This window comes from Octopus bimaculoides, chromosome 6 (genome assembly GCF_001194135.2).
Source record: "Octopus bimaculoides isolate UCB-OBI-ISO-001 chromosome 6, ASM119413v2, whole genome shotgun sequence".
NCBI lineage: Eukaryota > Metazoa > Mollusca > Cephalopoda > Octopoda > Octopodidae > Octopus > Octopus bimaculoides.
In genome coordinates, this window is record NC_068986.1 from 38,305,636 (window position 1) to 38,318,567 (window position 12,932).

The 12,932-nt window shown below is 36.1% G+C and overlaps 1 protein-coding gene and 1 long non-coding RNA gene across 6 annotated transcripts in view; one reads left to right on the forward strand and one right to left on the reverse strand.

The window, feature by feature from the left end:
- Positions 1-12,932, forward strand: part of LOC106881835 (oxysterol-binding protein-related protein 8) — a 135,528-nt gene that overhangs the window by 52,885 nt on the left and 69,711 nt on the right. Inside the window, exons 3-5 of one of the 4 annotated variants that reach the window (XM_052968685.1) lie at positions 5,191-5,252; positions 6,045-6,122; positions 9,739-9,927. In XM_052968685.1, the coding sequence (XP_052824645.1) occupies positions 5,191-5,252; positions 6,045-6,122; positions 9,739-9,927 (329 nt within the window). Of the gene's footprint in view, positions 1-5,190; positions 5,294-6,044; positions 6,123-9,313; positions 9,646-9,738; positions 9,928-12,932 lie in introns of those variants that run through there. The other 3 variants (XM_052968686.1, XM_052968687.1, XM_052968688.1) reach the window with 3 other exon arrangements.
- Positions 1-12,932, reverse strand: part of LOC128248122 (uncharacterized) — a 124,008-nt gene that overhangs the window by 38,564 nt on the left and 72,512 nt on the right. The window contains exon 2 of one of the 2 annotated variants that reach the window (XR_008264396.1): positions 5,794-5,821. The exons of the other annotated variant lie outside the window; for it this stretch is intronic. This is a non-coding gene — a long non-coding RNA (uncharacterized LOC128248122). The remainder of the gene's footprint in view (positions 1-5,793; positions 5,822-12,932) is intronic. 2 annotated transcript variants of the gene reach the window in all.

Sequence of the window (12,932 nt, forward strand, 5' to 3'; positions counted from 1 at the left end):
CAATAACAAAAAAACAACAAAGTGAGGACGTGATACGGATAGTGTTATTGGACGCTCAGGAAAGGAAAGACACACACACACACACACACACACACACACACACACACATAAATAAATAATGATAGAGGCAGTATTAATACCCAAAGGTAAAATAACCACCACCTAGAAGTGGCTGTTGTGTTTGAACACACACATATACTACAATATTTACCTAGAGGGAAAACTCTCATATGGTTATATGGTGCATAAAAGCACATCTTAGCTATTGTCAGTGGCAGACAATCACCACTACTTCTGCCCCTGAGACTACCAGATCATGCAATTTCAGCCTGATTTCCCTTTTTCAATGATAGACATTAAGTGGTTGGAAATAGCAGTAACTGCCTCGCTAGTGATATACATAGAAATACAGAGCCAAAACAGGCGCTGGTGTTACTAAAGTCCAGTGGGCTCAAAAAATAAATTGAATTGATAGAGGCAGTATTATTTATATATTATTACTAAGGCTGAGAATTCAGTGAATCTGAACTGGGAAGTTGAACAAGGCAACTGAAAGAGAGCACATTGAACTTAGTAATAGTTGGAATTGAAAGGAATTCATTTTTGTTTCTCATTTTAACACTATACAGCAGGATGGGTAACTTTTCTTGAGAAGTAGGTTGCATGAAACATGACTCATTGTCAGGTGGTCTACACTACTAAAAAAAATTTGAGGCAATTTTTCATTTGGTGTGGCATTCAGGAACTTGTGCAGGCTGTAGTCTGCTTGTGATCGCTATACAGTGACCCAAAGTCAGGGTTAAGAAGCAACTGGAAAGGCTAAACCTTTAAAGGGCACTTGAATGTTACAAATTGCTACTTCTGTTCTTTATGCATTATAAGTTGAAGACTAGTAGACAGCCATTTGAAATAAATACAGACATACCCTGTTTGTTCTTGGTCATACTGAAGTTGAATGCTTTAACGATTTAAAGTGATTGATTCGTGTTTACTGTTTTTCATCACAACTCCACACACCACCAAAAAAACATTGGTTATTTCAATTCTCAAAATAGTTGCAATGATAACAGTGACAGCAGCAGTAAAATAACACAGATGTCAATCATATGGCATTAAGTAATTTTTCTTATTTTGCTAATTGTTAGAATATTGATTGTTAGTCTCTTGTTGACATTTTATTACAAACTATTTTTTTTTTTTTTTTTTTTTTTTTTCTGAATAGTCTTTGTAGGACATATGGATAAATCTTACATATCAATATAGTTTTCTTTTATATCCTATAAATGTAAGTTTTAATTGCATATAGAGAAGTTTCAGTGCATTTAATGGCATTTATAGTGGTCAATGAATTATTTTGATAAACACTGGACCTACTTAAGCAACTCACTCAGTCATTTAAGTCAATTTTATTGCACTTGTTATCGCTTTTTGTTACATTCTGTTTACAACATTCGAGTTATGTTCTTACACAATGTTTACTGCTGATCCCAAAATATATGGTGTATACAGATGTATTAAAGAGATGTTTATAGTAAATCAAACTTTGCAGCAAAATTTGTAGACACAACATAATTTTAAAAACAGTTGTGGTTAAAATAGAACACTCATGTTATTCAGTGACAGCTCGCTACAGGAGAGGGACTATGTTAAAAATAGCCATACTGTGTTTTTACAGAATATCTGTATGTGAAAGTGGATGTTTTAAAACATGAACAGCAATAAGATGGAAATTATTTTATAATCAATACTTTTTCTTTTCTTTTTTTTTATATACAGGTCAACGGGTTAAGTGCTACACATTATTTAATTTCCTTCCTTCATTTACCGAGTTCTAATTTTGCCAGGACTGACTTGGCTTTCCATATCTCCAAGGTTAATGAATTAAGTATCAGTGATGCACTGAGATCAATTTATTTGGCCTATTTTATCTTGACTAACTTGTGTTTTTGTGCTAAAGTTAGAAATCAACACTACTACTGCTACTACTACCACCGCCACCACTACCACTTGCACAGGGGCCTCACAGATCAAAGGATCCTATTCTGATCTTTGTAAACTGTGACTTACTGTCTGCTACCATCCCAGGCTCTGCTGCTGGTCAGGCTGAGAAAAGCAAACTGTCAGCTGCTCATGGTCAAGCCTGTGGCAGTGGAGACCTGGCATTCTTGCCCCCAATCTATCCCAGACCATATCCCTTCTCACAGCCATCTTGGGGCAGAAATGGCTGTCTGCAAGTGCAAGCACTGCGAGTCAGAGTGGTTGTTTCAGCACACTTTCCTCTCCAACCTCTGGGACAGTACCCTTTCCATTCTGTTTACTGGGACCACAAGGTGGTCTGACTGAAGGAAATTGTACATTTCACTCCTTCATATAATTAAAATTAAATTCAAAATTGAAATTTCAAAAAATTTAGCATTAAGTAAATACTATAGGGCCCAGTGCATTGATTTTCCTAGGGGCCTACAATGCTGTTAAGACAGCCCTGCTTAGAATATTTAGTTTTGACTCTCTGTGTGCTGAGTTCATATACTGGTGGAATGAGCTTCATCTTTCATCCATCTTGAATCAGTAACAAGCAGGATAGCAGTACCATGCACTTTATTTATTTCACCACATACTCTCTAATATAAGTTTATTGGGATTTGTGGGCTTTGTTTCACCCATTTACTCTTTGTAGTTCATATTCTTCCTGTGCCAATTATACTTTAACTAATCTTCTGGGATTGAGAAAAATAAATTTCATTAACATACTGGGACCTAGAATCTGCTTTGAGCTGAATTAAAAGAATTTGCTACTACCATAACTACTACCATTGCCACCGCTGCTGCTGCTGTTACTACTACCACTACTGCTGCTGCTGCTACTACTACTACTACTACTACTACTACTACTACTACTACTACTATTAATAATAATAATAATAATAATAATAATAATAATAGATTCATTTATTTGCCACAAGGGCAAAGGATGAGGACAATACAGAGACAGACATAAAGTGTGGGGGTTTAAATATAATAATGAAATATTAAAAAAATTAAATAAAGAACACAGGGTATACACTGGAAAGGAAGGGAGATATGCATAGTATACAAAGATAAAAAATTTTAAAAAAGGGGAGTGGATGGGGAAGATGATATAGATGTGGCTCTCCTGATACAGGGATGCCTCTAGAGATCATTGAGAAACCACACTGTCAGAGATTTCCCTGAAACTCTAGGTGCAAATGCCCTCCCCAATTCCTTCTCTCCAACTCACAGGTCTACACTTAGAGAGGTACCATACACTCTTGCCATTTTCTCAACTTTCACCCACCTTCCAATAAACTCAATCAAGGACAGCACTTTCCTCTCCACTCTCAATTTCCTTTTAAAGTGAAACTTGAAAAAGTCAATGAGAGCTCTACCAAAGAGGAATGTATCTGCGCTCGTGCCTTTCAGCTTTGTCCACCAAAGAACTTCTTTTGCCACAGCCACCAGGCAAGGGAAAACTGCTTTGCCTACCCGATAATAATAACAATGTACTGGTTGAGATGGTTGATGGTTTGGGTTTTCTGATTTGATAATTAATTGTTCTGGGTTGAAATTCTGCCAGAATTAATAAGTAACTAAAGTCAATTCAATCAATAATATGTGTGTATACACATGTGTGTGCGCACACACACACACACACACACACACCTTTTATCTTTTACTTGTTTCAGTCTTTGGACTGTGACTATGTTGGGACACCACCTTGAAGAGTATAGTTGAACAAATTGTCCCCAGTACTAATTTTTTTTTTTTTAAAGTCTGGTATTTAGTCTATCAGTCTCTTCTGCCAAACAGTTATGGGGATGTAAACAAATCAACATTGGTTGTCAAGTGGTGATTGGGACAAACAACCACAAGGACACACACACACACACAAGGCATTGGTCAGCCTGGGGCTATAGAAGAGGGTACTTGCTCATGGTGCTGCACAGTGGGACTGAACCCATAACAACATAGTTACAAAGCAAGCTTCTTAACCACCAAACAGGAGAAATAAAACCTAGCAACTCATGGACAGTGACCAAGAGAACTCATTATTATATTGCTTGCTTTCAGGTATCTGGGTTCATTATCTTCCATGTCTCTGCTGAACCCATGTTGGGAAGGGGCAGGGAGGTGACATCCAAGAGAAGTTGTGGGATGGGTATAAGTATCAGTAATATAGGTTGTCAATTGTTTCTATCTTCTACCTAAAGCTTTAAGAAAATACTACTGTTATTGTTTAAGAATCATCATCATCATTTAATGTCCATTGTCCATGCTGGCATGGGTTGGGTGGTTTGACCAGGCCTGGTAGGCTGAGGGGTTGCACCAGACTCCAGTCTGATTTGGCATGGTTTCTACAGCTGGATGCCCTTCCTAATGCTAACCACTCCGAGAGTGTAATGGGTGCTTTTATGTGCCACCGGCACACCAATATCTGCCATGACTACGATTTCACTTGACTTGATGAGTCTTTTCAAGCACAGCATATTGCCAAAGGTCTCGGTCGCTTGTTATTGCCTCCGTGAAGCCCAATTCTTGAAAGGTGCTTCTTACATGCCACTAGCATGGGTGCTAGTTATGTGACACCAGCATCGGCCACATTGCCTCTATGAGGCTCAACACTTGAAAGGTGCCTCTGTCATGGATACCAGTTATGTGACACTGGCATCAGCCACGGTTACAATTTCATTTGGCTTGGCAGGTCTGCTATTTAAATCCTTTACTGTGGAAATTAGAAATATCCACTCAAAATTTCCTCACCCTTAACTGCAGAAAACAGTTTTATATAGCAACCTCTCTTTTGTTGTGGTATGCCATTTTTGGGACTATTTCTTGTTGAGACTTGTCAAGTTTATTGTGAGAACATGACTTGCAGGAAATACCAAGTCTGTTTTTTGGTTGATATTTAATACCATTACTCAGATGACTGAAATTTAATTCCACAGTTAAAGGATTAAGAAACTTCTGCTGTTAAATTATTACTCTCTTTATTTGTAGCAAATAAATAAGTTTATCTACTGTAAAGAGTAGAATTGAAACATTTTTCACTTCTGCTGGTAGCTGATCTTATCAAACTCTTCTATAAGTGTTGATTGATTGTCAACACCAGACCATCAAGTTTCCTTTGGTTCTTGATTCTACTCTTTTTTTCTTTTCTTTATCTTATTAAAGGTGGAGCTGATGAAGATCACGATGGGGCCAATGAATCCCTTTCTTCAAATGAAAGAGCAAAAGTAATGGAATTTTATCATTAGTGAAAATGACACAGAAAATTGTATGTTAACTATGTTAAATATTGTTGTTCTGATCTTGTCAATTGTTGAATATTGTCCACTTATTTATGTATTTAGTTTTATTTTACTTTTGTTTTTTGTTATGTCTCTTGTTAGTGATTATTGTATACTGTTTATAAATTAAATATTGTTCAGTGTTATGAAGGGTCACTGCAACATTGATAACATTGTTGAATGTACCTTAAAAATGACGGTGAGGGGAAATGTAGAGACAATATAAAGGAGTAAGAGTTGAACTCCTTGCACAAATGTCATGAGTTCAAGCCTTAACACAGGCATCAGGGTAAACAACCAGTCTCAATTGTCTGTGTCAAGTTTACTGGAAATAATTACACTTTTACATCAAGGTTACATTTGTAGAAACTGTTGTAATAATTTATTAAGATATTTGAATTTGCATTACTATTCAATTCATGCTTAAACAAGCATATTAAATTAAAAGCATTTTGGTGTTTGCAGTAATAATAATAATAATAATTACCTGTCTCTTTGTTTCTTGGTTTCACTGCCTGCAAAATAGTATATAAGCTTGAATTCATTGAATTCATTTCCACACTAATTTCATTGTAAGTTATGCAAGTATGGTTGGTTAATTGGTCAAGTTGATTATATACTGTTCCTAAATATTTTATCCTTGAATTAGTTATATATGCCTACTCTGATTCAGACAATTAATTTCTCTTGTTTCAGATAATTTTACTAAATGTTTTCAATCTGTTTTCCCTCTGCTAGTCTGAAAGCAAGTTGTACAGTCCAATGGCAGAGAAAAGTAACATGGGCTCTAAGCAATCCAAGAGGGAATCACTCAAGGTAATGAACAATTTTAGTCTTTTAGCAATGTCAATAAACAACAATTTATTTCAGATGGCTGTATAGAAATGACTCGTCAGTTTTGACCAATGCACTCAATTTATTTTTTAAAGCACTAATATTCTTTATTGTATAGAAAGCATCGCTATGTTGTTTAACTCTTTTGCATTTAAACCAATCATATCCAGCCAAAATATTCTACCTGTTTTATGATCAAACCAACCAGATCCAGCCTCTTACACCTACCCTACAATGTCATTCTAAAAAAAAAAAACTAATCACATCAACAGGATCTCAAAGCTATGAAATAATATGTGCTTAATTCAAAATAATTAGCATTATATTTAACAGAGTAATCCTGAATGCTAAAGGGTTAAGAACTCTGCAAAAATCAGTAGTGCATCACAAAAAATACTCTGTAATATTTAATTGTAGCACACAAAATATTCTGTGATATTTAATTGTATCACTTAGTGTTTCTGAGTTCAAATCCTGCTGAGATTGTTTCTGTCTTTCATTCTATCAGAATCAATAAAATAAGCAGCAGTCAAGTACTGTAGTCAGTTAATGGTTAAATCTTTAATAGTCTTCTACCAATATTTGTGGCCTTATGCGTTTGTTATAAATTATTATTATTATTATTATTGTTGTTAAAGCAATAAACTGGCAGAATCGTTAGAAAGCCGGTCACAATGCTGAACAGCATTTTGTCCGACTTTATGTGCTGAGTTCAAATCCTGCTGAGGTCGACTTTGCCTTTCATCCTTTCGAGGTCAATAAAATAAGTACCAGTTGTGCACTGGGGTTGATTTTACTGACTTATCACTCTCTGAAATTACTGGCCCTGTGCCAAAATTTTAAACCATTTTTATTGTTATTGTTAAAGCGGTAAGCTGACAGAATCATTAACACACTGGGCAAAATGTTTAGCAGCATTTCGTCCGTCTTTATGTTCTAAGGTCAACTTTACCTTTCACCCTTTCAGGGTCAATAAAATAACTACCAGTTGAGTATTGGGGTTGATGTAATTAATATATCTCCTCCCCCAAATTTCAGGCATTGTGCCTATAGTAGAAAGAGTTATTATTACTGTTGGAAGACTTGACGTTTCTTAGCCATGTTGTTATTACTATTTCTTACCCACACTAGCATGGAAAAGCAGCTGTATACTTAATGATGATACATAATAGGTGACATAAACAAGAGATTAGCCCTTTAACCCTTTAACCTTTAAACCAGCCATATCCAGCCTAAATGTTCCAACTGTTTTATGTTCAGACCAGCTAGATCCAATGTCTCACACCTACCCTACAATGTCACTCTAAAAATATGTACTCACATCATCGAAATCTCAAAGCTATGAGATATATAGCATGGTTAATTCAAAACAAAGTGAACAAATAAGCATTCCATTTGATGGATGACTTAAATGGGTGCAGATTACATAAATAATGGGTTTAAACATTGTACTGTTAGATTGAAGTAAACAAGGACATCACAACACCCATGACTTTCAGAAGCATTTTTTTTTACGCTCAGAGTTGCTGAAACATGGGGTAAACTACCTGCATCAGTTGTTATCTGTCAAGACACTACATCCTTCAAAACTTACATGCTTCCTGAAATTCACCAACAGTACACCCTGTACATATTCTACGTACTGTTCATTCAGTTTTGATTTTTATGAGGAGTTGCAGTGCACCTGAGTACAGTATACAATAAGTTCATTATAATTATTATAGGCACAGAAGTGGTTGTGTGGTAAGTAGCTTGCTTACGAACCACATGGTTCCGGTTTCAGTCCCACTGCATGGCACCTTGGGCAAGTGTCTTCTACTATAGCCTCGGGCCGATCAAAGCCTTGTGAGTGGATTTGGTAGACGGAAACTGAAAGAAGCCTGTCGTCTATATATATATATATGTGTGTCTGTGTTTGTCCCCCCACCCACCCACAACATCGCTTGACAACCGATGCTGGTGTGTTTTCGTCCCCGTAACCTAGCAGTTCAGCAAAATACACCGCTAGAATAAGTACTAGGCTTACAAAGAATAAGTCCTGGGGTCGATTTGCTCGACTAAAGGTGGTGCTCTAGCATGGCCGCAGTCAAATGACTGAAACAAGTAAAAGAGTTAAAGAGTAATATATCTATATGACTGAAAAGTAGCTATTACTTATACTTCACAGAAGAGGGTTCTTGCCTTGAGAATAACTTCAAAAATACATATAAATGTCCAAATTTATAGAACAATTCTAAATAGTGCAAAACTGATCTAGAAATGAAAATTTTTTTACATGCTATGCCCATTTGCTTATTTATCTTACTTATGCTTCTACATTGAAGATTCTTTTTTTTTTTTTTTTTTTTTTTTTTTTTTTTGCAGAATACAAAATAACAATCTGTTAATTTAAAATTCTATACTGTTTATCTGATTCTCAACAGACAAAAAGTATATTAATTATTCAAGATATTGGTGCCTTTATCTTTCTAGCATAAAAATGCTGGGCTGTTAGGTCAGCTTTACTCATCATCTAAAGCTTAACCCTTTTGATACAACCTGCCTGAGAGTATCACTGGTTCTATAATATAAACTTCCTGTTTTAAAGTAATCTTAAATTAAAAACTTCTATCAAAACACTATGTTCCATAAACTGTTTTAACACTTTTGATACCATATTTCTATTGAAATACACTGCCTTTGTTACAATTAATTTTTAAAATAATTAAGAATTTTGTAAAATAATTCTGGTTATAATTAAGATGGTGTTTGGAATATAGCATAAAATTTTGGTGAAAGGCTTTGATTTTGATCACTTTGGCAGGATGTTCGTGTCATTGAACCAAGGGCAGTTTCAGATGAGTTGGTATCAAAAGGTTTAATAAACACAGCTATTTTACTCAATTCTTCATTATTTTCAAAAGTATTTGAAACTAAAGCAGCATATTTCAACAGAAATTTAGTAACAAAAGTGTTAATGTAGTTTTAGAAATATTTAATAAAAAAAAAAAATGTAGAGTGTCTTTGTGAGTTTTCAGTTTTAACTTCAAAATTTCCTTTTTAAATCGAACTGATACCATATCTATGGAGAACCATAATTATTTCTAAATGGTATCCATGCAAGTGTAAGACATTATGACATCATCAATACAAGCTTGAAATGAAAAGTGCATCATATAGTATCGTGTTGTTTAGTACCAGCTTTGACTGAGCAGATGTATAATCAAAAGTATTCATGCCATGATCATATTTGGATTACATTATCCAATGATTCTGTCTTAAGATGATGGGGTATTTCATCTTCATGTAGTACCAAACTAGATACTGTCCCTTCCTCACCTATTAATTGAGGTACAAACACAAAATAAGTAAAGTGCAATGGCTCCCTTTGGGCTACAGAATTGACTTGTATGGCATGTACCACCAACTCACTGGTTTTTACACAATGAATATTAAGAAATTTTGAACTAGGAAGAAAATGTTTTTGCAAATGGACAAGGTAAAGAAAATGTGTGTGAGAGATAAAGTAAATATATATATATATATATACATGATTTTTAAGAAAGAAGCATTTTAATGAAAAAAGTATCTATTAATATTTTGTTGTATTTTATAACAGATGCAGAAAAAAAATTATCGCAGCCAAAAGAAACAAGTTGCTCGTGAATTACTAACCACCTTGAGTGATCCCTCTGTCATCATTCTCGCAGATTGGTTGAAAATCCGAGGGTCTCTGAAAAGTTGGACTAAGCTATGGTGTGTGTTAAAACCTGGCTTGCTGATACTTTACAAAAGTGAAAAACAGAAGGTAATTGGATTATATTTCTGTTTCTTTCTGAAAATATCCCTGACCATTTTCACCATTGTTCCACCGAAATTTTTATTTTTGCATGCAATGCATAGTGTTCTTCAGCTGTGTATCACCACATATATCTGAAGAAGTCTGGCAATGTGACTGTGTAGTGAGAAGTTTGCTTCTCAACCACATAGTCTTGGGTTCTAGTCCCACAGCATAACACCTTGGGCAAGTCTCTCCTACTATAGCCTCAGGTGGACCAAAGCCTTGTGAGGGGATTTGGTAGACACAAACTGAAAAAAGCTTGTTGTATATATGTATGTGTGTGTTTTGTCCCCCACCACTGCTTGACAACCAGTGTTGGTGTGTTTACATCCCATAACTTAGCCGTTCGGCAAAAGAGGCCAATAAAATAAGTACCAGGCTTTAAAAAGAAAAAGGTACTAGGGTAAATTTGTTCAACTAAAATTCTTCAAGGCAGTGCCCCAGCTTGGCTGCAATTTGATGACCGAAGCAAGTAAAAGATAAAACTCTAATTTTAAGATTTATTTTTAATAATTGTCTCATGTGCATTAGAAGATGTCCAAATAATGCTTATCATAATTTTATTCATTTTCCTGATTATTTTAATTGTCATAATTATTACTCAGTGCTTCATTTTCTTTTCAAATCTTCACAGCTTATTCTTTCCATAAATTCTACTTGTAATTAGCAGACCATTATTGATAATTGCTGAGGAAAAGTAATTGCAGTGCTCTGCAGTCCACTTTTTGTCTATGCTGTGGCCACTACTGGAATCTAGAGGCACAGTGGAGAGAATACATTTTCAGACTGTTACGCTGCATCCCATATGGTTCATAATTGCTATTCAGAGTGTGCAGTTATAATTCTTAGTAAAGACAAAGGCATAGTATATCTTGAACAACAAGTTTGTAGGTTGTACTTTGTCATTCAGCTGATTATTTATGTGCCATAAGTCTACTTCATCATAGCTGACCTGGAGTTACACAACAACTACTAAAGTATCGTTTAAAGCAACCAAATGCCTTTTACATTCTCTTATCTTGTTCAGATGAGAGGCCTAATTATCCTTGCACACAGCAACAGATTTCTCTTCTACCCAGTTTTTCTTTCAGTTCGTCTGTTCTCCATTGTTCATGCAAAATGACATCTGGTGGTGCATGCTCACTTCTTGTCTTTCCAGCCTTCACACATCTGTACATTTAGTTCTCATGTTTCACTGCCATACTCTATCACACTTTGTATGTAAGCATCATACAGTATGCATTTCACTCAGAGTCCTTTCATTTCCAGCAGCAATAACAGATTCCTGAACTTTTCACATCCCATTCTTACTCTGGCTACTATACTTTCAGAACACTGACCTTTACTTCTGATTAGGTCACTTGGCTAACTCTATCTTTCAGCTACTTTTATAGGGAACCTTCTTGACTTCTCTGACAACTCAGTTCATGGGTGATCTTACTGTTAGCTACCTCTTTGTATCTGTTACATACAAAATCCTTTTCTTCCCACATGGCAAGGAGCTTGGCATAGTCTTTTGACTTGCCAGCTTCTGTTAAATCGTCTCCATGCCAACATGGAAAATGGAAATTAAGAGATGATGTGGCAGTAAAGATTTTATTTGATTCTACTTGATTTGTTGCTTTGTTTCCATGGCTGAAACTTTTCTTCTAATTACCTTCTACATTTACCAGCCTCTGGTTGGAAAAATAAATGGTAATTTGACTGTGAGGACTTGGTTGTTGGTATACAAAGGTTCCTCTGAACAGCCAGTCTTGAACACCTCTTATAACCTGGAGAACTATAATAAACAGGAGGAGTGAAGCCAAAATATGAACCTTGTGGGACATAGACCTGTATGTTAAATTCCTTGTGGTAGCTGTCACTTTAACAGTCCCATTGTACTTGGCTTACACAACTCTCATGAGTCGTTCATTTACACACTGACCTTTTAGTGACCACTGCTGTATAAAGTCAAAAGCTTTCTCCACTTCACCATCATCATCATTACTCTTTAATGTCTATTTTCCATACTGGCATGAGTCGGATGGTTTAATAGAAGCTGGTGAGCTGCACCGGGCTCCAAATGTCTCTTTTGGCTTGGTTTCTATGGCTGGATGCACTTCCTAACATCAACTACTTACCAGAGTGTACTGGGTGCTTTTTACATGACACTAGTACGGATACATTTTATGTGGCACCAGCACAGATGCTTTTTAAGTGGAACTAGCATGGATGCCTTTTATGTGGCTCCAGTGCATGTGTTTTTGATGTGGCACCAGCACGGGTGGCTTTTACATGGTACCAGCACCAGTGGGGTTGCCAAGTAACTTACAGAACACTCTTAGGTGAGTGAGGGAGTGGAACCAAGGGAAGTGGTTGTGTGCCAGGTGAGAGGTTAGAGTGTGATAGAGAGACAGGGATAGTTTCTTACTATAAAGGAGATACTTGACTCCAGTAGGGCAAGGATGGAGAAGGAAAGTGGGAGAGTGTTAGAAAGATAGAGAGACTCTGTGTGTGTGTGAGAGAGAGAGAGAGAGAGAGAGAAAGAAATAGATGGTGTTGGAGATGTACCCACAGGGAACAGTGGAGGGTGGTATAAGTAGTACATAGGGGATAGAGGGGAATGTTCCATTAGAGTGTAAGGGGATATATTTAGAGATGGGAGAAGACCAACAAAAATTAGATGTAGTTGCTTGCTTTTAGTTAAGAACTTCTTTTGAAGTAGTCATGCTAAGAAGAGGACATTAGTGATTCCCTATCCTGGCACTAACCCAAACAGCATCTCATCCGAGCTAATTATTTTCCTAATTAGCTAAGATTGTGTGTGTGTATGAAATATATACTATATTTACACCTGTTTTTCCAGGCCACTTTTTTCTGTCTATAGGGGTACGTTATCCAATATTCTAAAGCTGTTTTCGCGATTGTTCTCCTGTATTTGAGATTTTCTGAATTTCTAAAGATAAGCACACACACACACACACACACAC